Source organism: Oncorhynchus mykiss, chromosome 32 (genome assembly GCF_013265735.2).
Source record: "Oncorhynchus mykiss isolate Arlee chromosome 32, USDA_OmykA_1.1, whole genome shotgun sequence".
NCBI classification, from domain to species: Eukaryota; Metazoa; Chordata; class Actinopteri; order Salmoniformes; family Salmonidae; genus Oncorhynchus; species Oncorhynchus mykiss.
In genome coordinates, this window is record NC_050572.1 from 10,132,534 (window position 1) to 10,152,939 (window position 20,406).

General features: G+C 42.0%; 1 protein-coding gene across 2 annotated transcripts in view; it reads right to left on the reverse strand.

Moving 5' to 3' along the window:
* LOC110514928 (upstream-binding protein 1) overlaps positions 1-20,406 on the reverse strand; it is a 69,688-nt gene that overhangs the window by 4,132 nt on the left and 45,150 nt on the right. For both annotated transcript variants that reach the window (XM_036970820.1, XM_036970821.1), the window contains exons 10-13: positions 2,154-2,257; positions 2,012-2,066; positions 1,809-1,902; positions 80-170 (exon numbers count right to left, since the gene is read on the reverse strand). In XM_036970820.1, the coding sequence (XP_036826715.1) occupies positions 80-170; positions 1,809-1,902; positions 2,012-2,066; positions 2,154-2,257 (344 nt within the window). The remainder of the gene's footprint in view (positions 1-79; positions 171-1,808; positions 1,903-2,011; positions 2,067-2,153; positions 2,258-20,406) is intronic.

The window sequence follows — 20,406 nt, forward strand, 5'->3', positions numbered from 1 at the left end:
CTTTCACCTCCTCCCTCCCTCCCTCTCACCTCCTCCCTCCCTCCCTCTCACCTCCTCCCTCCCTCCCTCACCCCCCTACCTGGATTTTAGTGTGTTGAAGAGTCTGATTCCATCAGCAGCTCCACAGATCTGAACCAGATCATCTCGGGTCAACTTTAGTAAGTCAAAACCTACACAACACAACAGGCTGTCTTTAATAACTCAACCTACACAACAGGCTGTCTTTCTTAGCTCAACAGGCTGTCTTTAATAACTCAACAGGCTGTCTTTCTTAGCTCAACAGGCTGTCTTTAATAACTCAACAGGCAGTCTTTAATAACTCAACAGGCAGTCTTTCTTAGCTCAACAGGCTGTCCTTCTTAGCTCAACAGGCTGTCCTTCTTAGCTCAACAGGCTGTCTTTAATAACTCAACAGGCAGTCTTTCTTAGCTCAACAGGCTGTCTTTCTTAGCTCAACAGGCTGTCTTTCTTAGCTCAACAGGCTGTCCTTCTTAGCTCAACAGGCTGTCCTTCTTAGCTCAACAGGCTGTCCTTCTTAGCTCAACAGGCTGTCCTTCTTAGCTCAACAGGCTGTCCTTCTTAGCTCAACAGGCTGTCTTTCTTAGCTCAACAGGCTGTCTTTCTTAGCTCAACAGGCTGTCTTTCTTAGCTCAACAGGCTGTCTTTCTTAGCTCAACAGGCTGTCTTTCTTAGCTCAACAGGCTGTCCTTCTTAGCTCAACAGGCTGTCCTTCTTAGCTCAACAGGCTGTCCTTCTTAGCTCAACAGGCTGTCCTCCTTAGCTCAACAGGCTGTCCTTCTTAGCTCAACAGGCTGTCCTCCTTAGCTCAACAGGCTGTCTTTAATAACTCAACAGGCTGTCTTTAATAACTCAACAGGCAGTCTTTCTTAGCTCAACAGGCTGTCCTTCTTAGCTCAACAGGCTGTCCTCCTTAGCTCAACAGGCTGTCCTCCTTAGCTCAACAGGCTGTCTTTAATAACTCAACAGGCTGTCTTTAATAACTCAACAGGCTGTCTTTCTTAGCTCAACAGGCTGTCTTTCTTAGCTCAACAAGCTGTCTTTCTTAGCTCAACAGGCCGTCTTTCTTAGCTCAACAGGCAGTCTTTCTTAGCTCAACAGGCCGTCTTTAATAACTCAACAGGCTGTCTTTCTTAGCTCAACAGGCTCTCTTTCTTAGCTCAACAGGCTGTCTTTCTTAGCTCAACAGGCTGTCTTTCTTAGCTAAACATGCTGTCTTTCTTAGCTCAACAGGCCGTCTTTAATAACTCAACAGGCTGTCTTTAATAACTCAACAGGCTGTCTTTAATAACTCAACAGGCTGTCTTTAATAACTCAACAGGCTGTCTTTAATAACTCAACAGGCTGTCTTTAACAACTCAACAGGCTGTCTTTAACAACTCAACAGGCTGTCTTTAACAACTCAACAGGCTGTCTTTAACAACTCAACAGGCTGTCTTTAACAACTCAACAGGCTGTCTTTAACAACTCAACAGGCTGTCTTTAACAACTCAACAGGCTGTCTTTAATAACTCAACAGGCTGTCTTTAATAACTCAACAGGCTGTCTTTAATAACTCAACAGGCTGTCTTTAATAACTCAACAGGCTGTCTTTAATAACTCAACAGGCTGTCTTTAATAACTCAACAGGCTGTCTTTAATAACTCAACAGGCTGTCTTTAATAACTCAACAGGCTGTCTTTAATAACTCAACAGGCTGTCTTTAATAACTCTACAGGCTGTCTTTAATAACTCTACAGGCTGTCTTTAATAACTTAACTTACACTAGGGACCAGGGAAAGAGTGGGTACCTGAGAAGTGGGAGAAGAGTCGTGCGTAGCTATTGAAGCGGTTTTTGACAAGCCACTTCTGAGTCTCCTGGATGGTGGCTGTCGGACTGAGTTGCTGGAGAGAGAGAGACAGACAGAGAGTGTGAGTTGGGGTGGGGTTTAACATGATACGTTTTTACAGGATTTCAGACACATCCATGAGAATGTGTGGGGTGTATACTAACCTCTGTGACGACTTGGCTGACAGGGTCTGCTTGGTGATTGGGCGACGATGAGTCACTGGAATACAACAGTCACAGTCAGCATTATCTCACTATGTCCACACAGACAGAGTTCCTTTCTCTCTATCCCTGAACGCTCACACACCTGTCGGGTACGGAGGAGGCAGTGTACGTGGAGAGGGGTGTGGAGGTGAAGGAGGGGCCAGCTGTCCGGGGAGAGCCGACGTAGGCATCAGGCCACGGAGAACACTGACCAGAGAGAAGAGAGAGAGAGAGACGTCACAACAACACACACACTACCGTAAAACTATACTGTCACCACCTACTGAGCAGGGTTTCCGTTTGGAAAATGTGGCACCAGAACATTTGACCGGTACCATATGAGTTGAGCGAGTAACCCATTTAGGGTGTCCACTCACTTGTTTGTCAGAAATCACATTTTAGATTATAGTAATTCATACGAACTGAATCTGCAAGTCAAGGATGCAATGATGTGTGCTTCTACACCTGCATTGCTTGCTGTTTGGGGTTTTAGGCTGGGTTTCTGTACAGCACTTTGAGACGTCAGCTGATGTACGAAGGGCTATATAAATAAATTTGATTTGATTTGATGCGTGTCCTTCCCACACTTTAAATGTGTTGGAATAACGGTTCACATGTACTTCTCCCTCAGCCGACAAGACGAATTAACGAACAGTAAAATCACTAGTCTGTAAATCTACTGTACCCCATAGTAGAAAAGTTGACCTATTCTTTTGGTCAGCTTGTCGAGAAAGATATAGCCTCTTTCCAAACAGACTCTGGGACGACAGATCCCAAATCCAGTCAACCAGTAGACGCCTCTTTCCTTGGTTACATACAAAAATGCTAAAAAGCAATGAGTCTGACTCATCAGATCAGAACGTTTAGCTTAATGGTGATACACTAGTATTTCTTCACATTAAAGGCAGTAGGCTACGCGTCAATGTGTCAATTTGGCTACCGGACGATGAAGGAACGTTGATAACCAATACAACCTGAGAGAAATAGGCTACTGGTTTCTATGGCAATATGGACGTCTTTATAAAATACTTGTCTCCACGGATACAGTCCCATTTTGCCCCGCCTACTTTGAAACATGCCTCATAATATGTAGTACAAAGTTTTGGTTTGAAACAATAGGCCGGGCGCCACTGACACGGTCGCCAGGAGGCCGGGCGCCACTGACACGGTCGCCAGGAGGCCGGGCGCCACTGACAAGGTCGCCAGGAGGCCGGGCGCCACTGACACGGTCGCCAGGAGGCCGGGCGCCACTGACACGGTCGCCAGGAGGCCGAGCGACACTGACACGGTCGCCAGGAGGCCGGGCGACACTGACACGGTCGCCAGGAGGCCGGGCGCCACTGACACGGTCGCCAGGAGGCCGGGCGCCACTGACAAGGTCGCCAGGTGCACGGTGTTTCCTCAGACACATTGATGCGGCTGACTTCCGGGTTGGATGCGCGCTGTGTTAAGAAGCAGTGCAGCTTGGTCGGGTTGTGTTTCGGAGGACGCACGGCTCTCGACCTTCGTCTCTCCCGAGCCCGTATGGGAGTTGCAGCGATGAGACAAGACTAACTACCAATTGGATACCACGGAAAAAAAAGAAGGGTTGAAACAATTAACTATCTCTAGGTTTTCAGAAAGCATGCTGCCTTCAGCTCAAAGTGGTGTGACGTGCTGGTGAAGCCGGCCTTCCGTTGACTACACATTTGAATTGTGAATGGGAAGCGCGCTTCAATTACCAGTTGAGAAATAAAAACAGTTGCCATTTTTAATGTTGGTCCCCCCCAAAAAAACGTAACACACGAATGCATTTAGAATTGTTGCGCCATGATTGGGCTTATAAAAGTGCTGTCTGACCAATTTTCCACTCAAAGGCTCCGTATCTGTAGGCTCCGTATCGGTAGTATCTGTAGGCTCCGTATCGGTAGTATCTATAGGCTCCGTATCTGTAGTATCTGTAGGCTCCGTATCTGTAGGCTCCGTATCTGTAGTATCTGTAGGCTCCGTATCTGTAGGCTCCGTATCTGTAGTATCTGTAGGCTCCGTATCTGTAGTATCTGTAGGCTCCGTATCTGTAGTATCTGTAGGCTCCGTATCTGTAGTATCTGTAGGCTCCGTATCTGTAGTATCTGTAGGCTCCGTATCTATAGGCTCCGTATCATCTGTAGGCTCCGTATCTGTAGTATCTGTCGGCTCCGTATCTGTAGGCTCCGTATCTGTAGGCTCCGTATCTGTAGTATCTGTCGGCTCCGTATCTGTAGGCTCCGTATCTGTAGTATCTGTCGGCTCCGTATCTGTAGGCTCCGTATCTGTAGTATCTGTAGGCTCCGTATCTGTAGTATCTATAGGCTTCGTATCTGTAGTATCTGTAGGCTCCGCATCTGTAGTATCTGTAGGCTCCGTATCTGTAGTATCTGTAGGCTCCGTATCTGTAGTATCTGTAGGCTCCGTATCTGTAGGCTCCGTATCTGTAGGCTCCGTCTCTGTAGTATCTGTAGGCTCCGTATCTGTAGGCTCCGTATCTGTAGTATCTGTAGGCTCCGTATCTGTAGTATCTGTAGGCTCCGTATCTGTAGTATCTGTAGGCTCCGTATCTGTAGGCTCCGTATCTGTAGTATCTGTAGGCTCCGTATCTATAGGCTGCGTATCATCTGTAGGCTCCGTATCATCTGTAGGCTCCGTATCTGTAGGCTCCGTATCTGTAGGCTCCGTATCTGTAGGCTCCGTATCTGTAGGTTCCGCATCTGTAGGCTCCGTATCTGTAGGCTCCGTATCTGTAGGCTCCGTATCTGTAGTATCTGTAGGCTCCGTATCTGTAGTATCTATAGGCTTCGTATCTGTAGGCTCCGTATCTGTAGTATCTGTAGGTTCCGTATCTGTAGTATCTGTAGGCTCCGTATCTGTAGTATCTATAGGCTCCGTATCTGTAGGCGTATGCTGTGCACGTGTGATAAGTACATAACGAATATAAAACTCATGCATAATTTAGTGGAATTAAATTGACAAATTAACCTATAGACCAATAAGCATGGCCAGTCAAAAGTATTTCCATCAATGAACAGCCTAAACAGCATTATTTTGCTATTAGATTTTTCTTATTTTCCTGGACAATTGGCGGGTAGCAATATTATTTATTGGCTGAAAGAAACAAAGAAAACAGCCAAAACCTGGCTGACGGAAACCCTGTTACCGAGCAACATACAACTATATACTCACTACCTGGACAGGAGGAGAGGAGCATTCAACTATATATTCACTACCTGGACAGGAGGAGAGGAACATTCAACTATATATTCACTACCTGGACAGGAGGAACATTCAACTATATATTCACTACCTGGACAGGAGGAGAGGAACATTCAACTATATATTCACTACCTGGACAGGAGGGAAGGAACATTCAACTATATATTCACTACCTGGACAGGAGGGAAGGAACATTCAACTATATATTCACAACCTGGACAGGAGGAACATTCAACTATATATTCACTACCTGGACAGGAGGAACATTCAACTATATATTCACTACCTGGACAGGAGGAGAGGTACATTCAACTATATATTCACTACCTGGACAGGAGGAGAGGTACATTCAACTATATATTCACTACCTGGACAGGAGGAACATTCAACTATATATTCACTACCTGGACAGGAGGAGAGGTACATTCAACTATATATTCACTACCTGGACAGGAGGAGAGGAACATTCAACTATATATTCACTACCTGGACAGGAGGAGAGGAACATTCAACTATATATTCACTACCTGGACAGGAGGAGAGGTACATTCAACTATATATTCACTACCTGGACAGGAGGAACATTCAACTATATATTCACTACCTGGACAGGAGGAACATTCAACTATATATTCACTACCTGGACAGGAGGAACATTCAACTATATATTCACTACCTGGACAGGAGGAGAGGAACATTCAACTATATATTCACTACCTGGACAGGAGGAACATTCAACTATATATTCACTACCTGGACAGGAGGAACATTCAACTATATATTCACTACCTGGACAGGAGGAACATTCAACTATATATTCACTACCTGGACAGGAGGAACATTCAACTATATATTCACTACCTGGACAGGAGGAACATTCAACTATATATTCACTACCTGGACAGGAGGAACATTCAACTATATATTCACTACCTGGACAGGAGGAGAGGAACATTCAACTATATATTCACTACCTGGACAGGAGGAGAGGAACATTCAACTATATATTCACTACCTGGACAGGAGGAGAGGAACATTCAACTATATATTCACTACCTGGACAGGAGGAACATTCAACTATATATTCACTACCTGGACAGGAGGAGAGGAACATTCAACTATATATTCACTACCTGGACAGGAGGAGAGGAACATTCAACTATATATTCACTACCTGGACAGGAGGAACATTCAACTATATATTCACTACCTGGACAGGAGGAGAGGAACATTCAACTATATATTCACTACCTGGACAGGAGGAGAGGTACATTCAACTATATATTCACTACCTGGACAGGAGGAGAGGAACATTCAACTATATATTCACTATCTGGACAGGAGGAGAGGTACATTCAACTATATATTCACTACCTGGACAGGAGGGGAGGAACATTCAACTATATATTCACTACCTGGACAGGAGGAACATTCAACTATATATTCACTACCTGGACAGGAGGAACATTCAACTATATATTCACTACCTGGACAGGAGGAGAGGAACATTCAACTATATATTCACTACCTGGACAGGAGGAACATTCAACTATATATTCACTACCTGGACAGGAGGAACATTCAACTATATATTCACTACCTGGACAGGAGGAGAGGAACATTCAACTATATATTCACTACCTGGACAGGAGGAACATTCAACTATATATTAACTACCTGGACAGGAGGGGAGGTACATTCAACTATATATTCACTACCTGGACAGGAGGAGAGGAACATTCAACTATATATTCACTACCTGGACAGGAGGAGAGGTACATTCAACTATATATTCACTACCTGGACAGGAGGAGAGGAACATTCAACTATATATTCACTGCGAGGACAGGAGGAGAGGAATATTCAACTATATATTAACTACCTGGACAGGAGGGGAGGTACATTCAACTATATATTCACTACCTGGACAGGAGGAGAGGAACATTCAACTATATATTCACTACCTGGACAGGAGGAGAGGTACATTCAACTATATATTCACTACCTGGACAGGAGGAGAGGAACATTCAACTATATATTCACTACCTGGACAGGAGGAACATTAAACTATATATTAACTACCTGGACAGGAGGAGAGGTACATTCAACTATATATTCACTACCTGGACAGGAGGGGAGGAACATTCAACTATATATTCACTACCTGGACAGGAGGAACATTCAACTATATATTCACTACCTGGACAGGAGGAACATTCAACTATATATTCACTACCTGGACAGGAGGAACATTCAACTATATATTCACTACCTGGACAGGAGGAACATTCAACTATATATTCACTACCTGGACAGGAGGAGAGGAACATTCAACTATATATTCACTACCTGGACAGGAGGAGAGGAACATTCAACTATATATTCACTACCTGGACAGGAGGAGAGGTACATTCAACTATATATTCACTACCTGGACAGGAGGAACATTCAACTATATATTCACTACCTGGACAGGAGGAACATTCAACTATATATTCACTACCTGGACAGGAGGGGAGGAACATTCAACTATATATTCACTACCTGGACAGGAGGAGAGGAACATTCAACTATATATTCACTACCTGGACAGGAGGAACATTCAACTATATATTCACTACCTGGACAGGAGGAGAGGTACATTCAACTATATATTCACTACCTGGACAGGAGGAACATTCAACTATATATTCACTACCTGGACAGGAGGAACATTCAACTATATATTCACTACCTGGACAGGAGGAACATTCAACTATATATTCACTACCTGGACAGGAGGAACATTCAACTATATATTCACTACCTGGACAGGAGGAGAGGAACATTCAACTATATATTCACTACCTGGACAGGAGGGGAGGAACATTCAACTATATATTCACTACCTGGACAGGAGGAGAGGAACATTCAACTATATATTCACTACCTGGACAGGAGGAGAGGAACATTCAACTATATATTCACTACCTGGACAGGAGGAACATTCAACTATATATTCACTACCTGGACAGGAGGAACATTCAACTATATATTCACTACCTGGACAGGAGGAGAGGAACATTCAACTATATATTCACTACCTGGACAGGAGGAACATTCAACTATATATTCACTACCTGGACAGGAGGAACATTCAACTATATATTCACTACCTGGACAGGAGGAACATTCAACTATATATTCACTACCTGGACAGGAGGAGAGGTACATTCAACTATATATTCACTACCTGGACAGGAGGAGAGGTACATTCAACTATATATTCACTACCTGGACAGGAGGAGAGGAACATTCAACTATATATTCACTACCTGGACAGGAGGAACATTCAACTATATATTCACTACCTGGACAGGAGGAACATTCAACTATATATTCACTACCTGGACAGGAGAAGAGGAACATTCAACTATATATTCACTACCTGGACAGGAGGAGAGGAACATTCAACTATATATTCACTACCTGGACAGGAGGGGAGGTACATTCAACTATATATTCACTACCTGGACAGGAGGAGAGGAACATTCAACTATATATTCACTACCTGGACAGGAGGAGAGGTACATTCAACTATATATTCACTACCTGGACAGGAGGAACATTCAACTATATATTCACTACCTGGACAGGAGGAACATTCAACTATATATTCACTACCTGGACAGGAGGAGAGGTACATTCAACTATATATTCACTACTTGGACAGGAGGAACATTCAACTATATATTCACTACCTGGACAGGAGGAACATTCAACTATATATTCACTACCTGGACAGGAGGAGAGGTACATTCAACTATATATATTCACTACCTGGACAGGAGGAACATTCAACTATATATTCACTACCTGGACAGGTGGGGAGGAACATTCAACTATATATTCACTACCTGGACAGGAGGAACATTCAACTATATATTCACTACCTGGACAGGAGGAGAGGAACATTCAACTATATATTCACTACCTGGACAGGAGGAGAGGTACATTCAACTATATATTCACTACCTGGACAGGAGGAGAGGTACATTCAACTATATATTCACTACCTGGACAGGAGGGAAGGAACATTCAACTATATATTCACTACCTGGACAGGAGGAGAGGTACATTCAACTATATATTCACTACCTGGACAGGAGGAACATTCAACTATATATTCACTACCTGGACAGGAGGAACATTCAACTATATATTCACTACCTGGACAGGAGGAACATTCAACTATATATTCACTACTTGGACAGGAGGAACATTCAACTATATATTCACTACCTGGACAGGAGGAACATTCAACTATATATTCACTACCTGGACAGGAGGAACATTCAACTATATATTCACTACCTGGACAGGAGGAGAGGAACATACAACTATATATTCACTACCTGGACAGGAGGAACATTCAACTATATATTCTCTACCTGGACAGGAGGAACATTCAACTATATATTCACTACCTGGACAGGAGGAACATTCAACTATATATTCACTACCTGGACAGGAGGAACATTCAACTATATATTCACTACCTGGACAGGAGGAGAGGAACATTCAACTATATATTCACTACCTGGACAGGAGGAGAGGAACATTCAACTATATATTCACTACCTGGACAGGAGGAGAGGAACATTCAACTACATATTCACTACCTGGACAGGAGGAGAGGAACATTCAACTATATATTCACTACCTGGACAGGAGGAGAGGAACATTCAACTATATATTCACTACCTGGACAGGAGGAACATTCAACTATATATTCACTACCTGGACAGGAGGAGAGGAACATTCAACTATATATTCACTACCTGGACAGGAGGAGAGGTACATTCAACTATATATTCACTACCTGGACAGGAGGAGAGGTACATTCAACTATATATTCACTACCTGGACAGGAGGAGAGGTACATTCAACTATATATTCACTACCTGGACAGGAGGAGAGGAACATTCAACTATATATTCACTACCTGGACAGGAGGAACATTCAACTATATATTCACTACCTGGACAGGAGGAACATTCAACTATATATTCACTACCTGGACAGGAGGAACATTCAACTATATATTCACTACCTGGACAGGAGGAGAGGAACATTCAACTATATATTCACTACCTGGACAGGAGGAACATTCAACTATATATTCACTACCTGGACAGGAGGGGAGGAACATTCAACTATATATTCACTACCTGGACAGGAGGGGAGGAACATTCAACTATATATTCACTACCTGGACAGGAGGAGAGGAACATTCAACTATATATTCACTACCTGGACAGGAGGAACATTCAACTATATATTAACTACCTGGACAGGAGGAGAGGTACATTCAACTATATATTCACTACCTGGACAGGAGGAACATTCAACTATATATTCACTACCTGGACAGGAGGAACATTCAACTATATATTCACTACCTGGACAGGAGGAACATTCAACTATATATTCACTACCTGGACAGGAGGAGAGGAACATTCAACTATATATTCACTACCTGGACAGGAGGAGAGGTACATTCAACTATATATTCACTACCTGGACAGGAGGAGAGGAACATTCAACTATATATTCACTATCTGGACAGGAGGAGAGGTACATTCAACTATATATTCACTACCTGGACAGGAGGGGAGGAACATTCAACTATATATTCACTACCTGGACAGGAGGAGAGGAACATTCAACTATATATTCACTACCTGGACAGGAGGAGAGGTACATTCAACTATATATTCACTACCTGGACAGGAGGAGAGGAACATTCAACTATATATTCACTACCTGGACAGGAGGAACATTCAACTATATATTCACTACCTGGACAGGAGGAGAGGAACATTCAACTATATATTCACTACCTGGACAGGAGGAGAGGTACATTCAACTATATATTCACTACCTGGACAGGAGGAGAGGTACATTCAACTATATATTCACTACCTGGACAGGAGGGGAGGTACATTCAACTATATATTCACTACCTGGACAGGAGGAACATTCAACTATATATTCACTACCTGGACAGGAGGAACATTCAACTATATATTCACTACCTGGACAGGAGGAGAGGTACATTCAACTATATATTCACTATCTGGACAGGAGGAGAGGAACATTCAACTATATATTCACTACCTGGACAGGAGGAGAGGTACATTCAACTATATATTCACTACCTGGACAGGAGGAGAGGTACATTCAACTATATATTCACTACCTGGACAGGAGGAGAGGTACATTCAACTATATATTCACTATCTGGACAGGAGGAGAGGAACATTCAACTATATATTCACTACCTGGACAGGAGGAACATTCAACTATATATTCACTACCTGGACAGGAGGAACATTCAACTATATATTCACTACCTGGACAGGAGGAGAGGAACATTCAACTATATATTCACTACCTGGACAGGAGGAGAGGTACATTCAACTATATATTCACTACCTGGACAGGAGGAGAGGAACATTCAACTATATATTCACTATCTGGACAGGAGGAGAGGAACATTCAACTATATATTCACTACCTGGACAGGAGGAGAGGAACATTCAACTATATATTCACTACCTGGACAGGAGGAGAGGAACATTCAACTATATATTCACTACCTGGACAGGAGGAGAGGTACATTCAACTATATATTCACTACCTGGACAGGAGGAACATTCAACTATATATTCACTACCTGGACAGGAGGAACATTACACTATATATTCACTACCTGGACAGGAGGAGAGGAACATTCAACTATATATTCACTACCTGGACAGGAGGAACATTCAACTATATATTCACTACCTGGACAGGAGGAACATTCAACTATATATTCACTACCTGGACAGGAGGAGAGGAACATTCAACTATATATTCACTACCTGGACAGGAGGAACATTCAACTATATATTAACTACCTGGACAGGAGGGGAGGTACATTCAACTATATATTCACTACCTGGACAGGAGGAGAGGAACATTCAACTATATATTCACTACCTGGACAGGAGGAGAGGTACATTCAACTATATATTCACTACCTGGACAGGAGGAGAGGAACATTCAACTATATATTCACTACCTGGACAGGAGGAGAGGAACATTCAACTATATATTAACTACCTGGACAGGAGGGGAGGTACATTCAACTATATATTCACTACCTGGACAGGAGGAGAGGAACATTCAACTATATATTCACTACCTGGACAGGAGGAGAGGTACATTCAACTATATATTCACTACCTGGACAGGAGGAGAGGAACATTCAACTATATATTCACTACCTGGACAGGAGGAACATTCAACTATATATTAACTACCTGGACAGGAGGAGAGGTACATTCAACTATATATTCACTACCTGGACAGGAGGGGAGGAACATTCAACTATATATTCACTACCTGGACAGGAGGAACATTCAACTATATATTCACTACCTGGACAGGAGGAACATTCAACTATATATTCACTACCTGGACAGGAGGAACATTACACTATATATTCACTACCTGGACAGGAGGAACATTCAACTATATATTCACTACCTGGACAGGAGGAACATTCAACTATATATTCACTACCTGGACAGGAGGAGAGGAACATTCAACTATATATTCACTACCTGGACAGGAGGAACATTCAACTATATATTCACTACCTGGACAGGAGGAGAGGTACATTCAACTATATATTCACTACCTGGACAGGAGGAACATTCAACTATATATTCACTACCTGGACAGGAGGAACATTCAACTATATATTCACTACCTGGACAGGAGGAACATTCAACTATATATTCACTACCTGGACAGGAGGAGAGGTACATTCAACTATATATTCACTACCTGGACAGGAGGGGAGGAACATTCAACTATATATTCACTACCTGGACAGGAGGAACATTCAACTATATATTCACTACCTGGACAGGAGGAGAGGAACATTCAACTATATATTCACTACCTGGACAGGAGGAGAGGTACATTCAACTATATATTCACTACCTGGACAGGAGGAACATTCAACTATATATTCACTACCTGGACAGGAGGAGAGGTACATTCAACTATATATTCACTACCTGGACAGGAGGAGAGGTACATTCAACTATATATTCACTACCTGGACAGGAGGGGAGGAACATTCAACTATATATTCACTACCTGGACAGGAGGAACATTCAACTATATATTCACTACCTGGACAGGAGGAACATTCAACTATATATTCACTACCTGGACAGGAGGAGAGGTACATTCAACTATATATTCACTACCTGGACAGGAGGAACATTCAACTATATATTCACTACCTGGACAGGAGGAACATTCAACTATATATTCACTACCTGGACAGGAGGAGAGGAACATTCAACTATATATTCACTACCTGGACAGGTGGAGAGGTACATTCAACTATATATTCACTACCTGGACAGGAGGAACATTCAACTATATATTCACTACCTGGACAGGAGGAGAGGAACATTCAACTATATATTCACTACCTGGACAGGAGGAGAGGAACATTCAACTATATATTCACTACCTGGACAGGAGGAGAGGAACATTCAACTATATATTCACTACCTGGACAGGAGGAGAGGTACATTCAACTATATATTCACTACCTGGACAGGAGGAACATTCAACTATATATTCACTACCTGGACAGGAGGGGAGGAACATTCAACTATATATTCACTACCTGGACAGGAGGAGAGGAACATTCAACTATATATTCACTACCTGGACAGGAGGAGAGGAACATTCAACTATATATTCACTACCTGGACAGGAGGAACATTCAACTATATATTCACTACCTGGACAGGAGGAACATTCAACTATATATTCACTACCTGGACAGGAGGAGAGGAACATTCAACTATATATTCACTACCTGGACAGGAGGAGAGGAACATTCAACTATATATTCACTACCTGGACAGGAGGAACATTCAACTATATATTCACTACCTGGACAGGAGGAACATTCAACTATATATTCACTACCTGGACAGGAGGAGAGGTACATTCAACTATATATTCACTACCTGGACAGGAGGAGAGGAACATTCAACTATATATTCACTACCTGGACAGGAGGAGAGGAACATTCAACTATATATTCACTACCTGGACAGGAGGGGAGGAACATTCAACTATATATTCACTACCTGGACAGGAGGAACATTCAACTATATATTCACTACCTGGACAGGAGGAACATTCAACTATATATTCACTACCTGGACAGGAGGAACATTCAACTATATATTCACTACCTGGACAGGAGGAGAGGAACATTCAACTATATATTCACTACCTGGACAGGAGGAGAGGAACATTCAACTATATATTCACTACCTGGACAGGAGGAACATTCAACTATATATTCACTACCTGGACAGGAGGGGAGGAACATTCAACTATATATTCACTACCTGGACAGGAGGAGAGGAACATTCAACTATATATTCACTACCTGGACAGGAGGAGAGGTACATTCAACTATATATTCACTACCTGGACAGGAGGAGAGGAACATTCAACTATATATTCACTACCTGGACAGGAGGAACATTCAACTATATATTCACTACCTGGACAGGAGGAACATTCAACTATATATTCACTACCTGGACAGGAGGAACATTCAACTATATATTCACTACCTGGACAGGAGGAACATTCAACTATATATTCACTACCTGGACAGGAGGAGAGGTACATTCAACTATATATTCACTACCTGGACAGGAGGAACATTCAACTATATATTCACTACCTGGACAGGAGGAACATTCAACTATATATTCACTACCTGGACAGGAGGAACATTCAACTATATATTCACTACCTGGACAGGAGGAGAGGAACATTCAACTATATATTCACTACCTGGACAGGAGGAACATTCAACTATATATTCACTACCTGGACAGGAGGAACATTCAACTATATATTCACTACCTGGACAGGAGGAACATTCAACTATATATTCACTACCTGGACAGGAGGAGAGGTACATTCAACTATATATTCACTACCTGGACAGGAGGAGAGGTACATTCAACTATATATTCACTACCTGGACAGGAGGAACATTCAACTATATATTCACTACCTGGACAGGAGGAACATTCAACTATATATTCACTACCTGGACAGGAGGAACATTCAACTATATATTCACTACCTGGACAGGAGGAGAGGTACATTCAACTATATATTCACTACCTGGACAGGAGGAGAGGTACATTCAACTATATATTCACTACCTGGACAGGAGGAACATTCAACTATATATTCACTACCTGGACAGGAGGAGAGGTACATTCAACTATATATTCACTACCTGGACAGGAGGAGAGGAACATTCAACTATATATTCACTACCTGGACAGGAGGAGAGGTACATTCAACTATATATTCACTACCTGGACAGGAGGAGAGGTACATTCAACTATATATTCACTACCTGGACAGGAGGAACATTCAACTATATATTCACTACCTGGACAGGAGGAGAGGTACATTCAACTATATATTCACTACCTGGACAGGAGGAACATTCAACTATATATATTCACTACCTGGACAGGAGGAGAGGAACATTCAACTATATATTCACTACCTGGACAGGAGGAACATTCAACTATATATTCACTACCTGGACAGGAGGAACATTCAACTATATATTCACTACCTGGACAGGAGGAGAGGAACATTCAACTATATATTCACTACCTGGAAAGAGGAGAGGAACATTCAACTATATATTCACTACCTGGACAGGAGGAGAGGAACATTCAACTATATATTCACTACCTGGACAGGAGGAGAGGAACATTCAACTATATATTCACTACCTGGACAGGAGGAACATTCAACTATATATTAACTACCTGGACAGGAGGTACATTCAACTATATATTCACTACCTGGACAGGAGGAACATTCAACTATATATTCACTACCTGGACAGGAGGAACATTCAACTATATATTCACTACCTGGACAGGAGGAGAGGTACATTCAACTATATATTCACTACCTGGACAGGAGGAACATTCAACTATATATTCACTACCTGGACAGGAGGAACATTCAACTATATATTCACTACCTGGACAGGAGGAACATTCAACTATATATTCACTACCTGGACAGGAGGAACATTCAACTATATATATTCACTACCTGGACAGGAGGAGAGGAACATTCAACTATATATTCACTACCTGGACAGGAGGAGAGGAACATTCAACTATATATTCACTACCTGGACAGGAGGAACATTCAACTATATATTCACTACCTGGACAGGAGGAGAGGTACATTCAACTATATATTCACTACCTGGACAGGAGGAGAGGTACATTCAACTATATATTCACTACCTGGACAGGAGGAGAGGTACATTCAACTATATATTCACTACCTGGACAGGAGGAGAGGTACATTCAACTATATATTCACTACCTGGACAGGAGGAACATTCAACTATATATTCACTACCTGGACAGGAGGAACATTCAACTATATATTCACTACCTGGACAGGAGGAACATTCAACTATATATTCACTACCTGGACAGGAGGAGAGGAACATTCAACTATATATTCACTACCTGGACAGGAGGAGAGGTACATTCAACTATATATTCACTACCTGGACAGGAGGAGAGGAACATTCAACTATATATTCACTACCTGGACAGGAGGAACATTCAACTATATATTCACTACCTGGACAGGAGGAACATTCAACTATATATTCACTACCTGGACAGGAGGAACATTCAACTATATATTCACTACCTGGACAGGAGGAACATTCAACTATATATTCACTACCTGGACAGGAGGAGAGGTACATTCAACTATATATTCACTACCTGGACAGGAGGAACATTCAACTATATATTCACTACCTGGACAGGAGGAACATTCAACTATATATTCACTACCTGGACAGGAGGAACATTCAACTATATATTCACTACCTGGACAGGAGGAGAGGAACATTCAACTATATATTCACTACCTGGACAGGAGGAACATTCAACTATATATTCACTACCTGGACAGGAGGAACATTCAACTATATATTCACTACCTGGACAGGAGGAACATTCAACTATATATTCACTACCTGGACAGGAGGAGAGGTACATTCAACTATATATTCACTACCTGGACAGGAGGAGAGGTACATTCAACTATATATTCACTACCTGGACAGGAGGAACATTCAACTATATATTCACTACCTGGACAGGAGGAACATTCAACTATATATTCACTACCTGGACAGGAGGAACATTCAACTATATATTCACTACCTGGACAGGAGGAGAGGTACATTCAACTATATATTCACTACCTGGACAGGAGGAGAGGTACATTCAACTATATATTCACTACCTGGACAGGAGGAACATTCAACTATATATTCACTACCTGGACAGGAGGAGAGGTACATTCAACTATATATTCACTACCTGGACAGGAGGAGAGGAACATTCAACTATATATTCACTACCTGGACAGGAGGAGAGGTACATTCAACTATATATTCACTACCTGGACAGGAGGAGAGGTACATTCAACTATATATTCACTACCTGGACAGGAGGAACATTCAACTATATATTCACTACCTGGACAGGAGGAGAGGTACATTCAACTATATATTCACTACCTGGACAGGAGGAACATTCAACTATATATATTCACTACCTGGACAGGAGGAGAGGAACATTCAACTATATATTCACTACCTGGACAGGAGGAACATTCAACTATATATTCACTACCTGGACAGGAGGAACATTCAACTATATATTCACTACCTGGACAGGAGGAGAGGAACATTCAACTATATATTCACTACCTGGAAAGAGGAGAGGAACATTCAACTATATATTCACTACCTGGACAGGAGGAGAGGAACATTCAACTATATATTCACTACCTGGACAGGAGGAGAGGAACATTCAACTATATATTCACTACCTGGACAGGAGGAACATTCAACTATATATTAACTACCTGGACAGGAGGTACATTCAACTATATATTCACTACCTGGACAGGAGGAACATTCAACTATATATTCACTACCTGGACAGGAGGAACATTCAACTATATATTCACTACCTGGACAGGAGGAGAGGTACATTCAACTATATATTCACTACCTGGACAGGAGGAACATTCAACTATATATTCACTACCTGGACAGGAGGAACATTCAACTATATATTCACTACCTGGACAGGAGGAACATTCAACTATATATTCACTACCTGGACAGGAGGAACATTCAACTATATATATTCACTACCTGGACAGGAGGAGAGGAACATTCAACTATATATTCACTACCTGGACAGGAGGAGAGGAACATTCAACTATATATTCACTACCTGGACAGGAGGAACATTCAACTATATATTCACTACCTGGACAGGAGGAGAGGTACATTCAACTATATATTCACTACCTGGACAGGAGGAGAGGTACATTCAACTATATATTCACTACCTGGACAGGAGGAGAGGTACATTCAACTATATATTCACTACCTGGACAGGAGGAGAGGTACATTCAACTATATATTCACTACCTGGACAGGAGGAACATTCAACTATATATTCACTACCTGGACAGGAGGAACATTCAACTATATATTCACTACCTGGACAGGAGGAACATTCAACTATATATTCACTACCTGGACAGGAGGAGAGGAACATTCAACTATATATTCACTACCTGGACAGGAGGAACATTCAACTATATATTCACTACCTGGACAGGAGGAACATTCAACTATATATTCACTACCTGGACAGGAGGAGAGGTACATTCAACTATATATTCACTACCTGGACAGGAGGAGAGGTACATTCAACTATATATTCACTACCTGGACAGGAGGAACATTCAACTATATATTCACTACCTGGACAGGAGGAACATTCAACTATATATTCACTACCTGGACAGGAGGAGAGGTACATTCAACTATATATTCACTACCTGGACAGGAGGAGAGGTACATTCAACTATATATTCACTACCTGGACAGGAGGAACATTCAACTATATATTCACTACCTGGACAGGAGGAGAGGTACATTCAACTATATATTCACTACCTGGACAGGAGGAGAGGTACATTCAACTATATATTCACTACCTGGACAGGAGGAGAGGAACATTCAACTATATATTCACTACCTGGACAGGAGGAGAGGTACATTCAACTATATATTCACTACCTGGACAGGAGGAGAGGTACATTCAACTATATATTCACTACCTGGACAGGAGGAACATTCAACTATATATTCACTACCTGGACAGGAGGAGAGGTACATTCAACTATATATTCACTACCTGGACAGGAGGAACATTCAACTATATATTCACTACCTGGACAGGAGGAACATTCAACTATATATTCACTACCTGGACAGGAGGAGAGGAACATTCAACTATATATTCACTACCTGGACAGGAGGAGAGGAACATTCAACTATATATTCACTACCTGGACAGGAGGAGAGGAACATTCAACTATATATTCACTACCTGGACAGGAGGAGAGGAACATTCAACTATATATTCACTACCTGGACAGGAGGAACATTCAACTATATATTAACTACCTGGACAGGAGGAGAGGTACATTCAACTATATATTCACTACCTGGACAGGAGGAACATTCAACTATATATTCACTACCTGGACAGGAGGAACATTCAACTATATATTCACTACCTGGACAGGAGGAGAGGTACATTCAACTATATATTCACTACCTGGACAGGAGGAACATTCAACTATATATTCACTACCTGGACAGGAGGAACATTCAACTATATATTCACTACCTGGACAGGAGGAGAGGTACATTCAACTATATATTCACTACCTGGACAGGAGGAACATTCAACTATATATTCACTACCTGGACAGGAGGAACATTCAACTATATATATTCACTACCTGGACAGGAGGAGAGGAACATTCAACTATATATTCACTACCTGGACAGGAGGAGAGGAACATTCAACTAT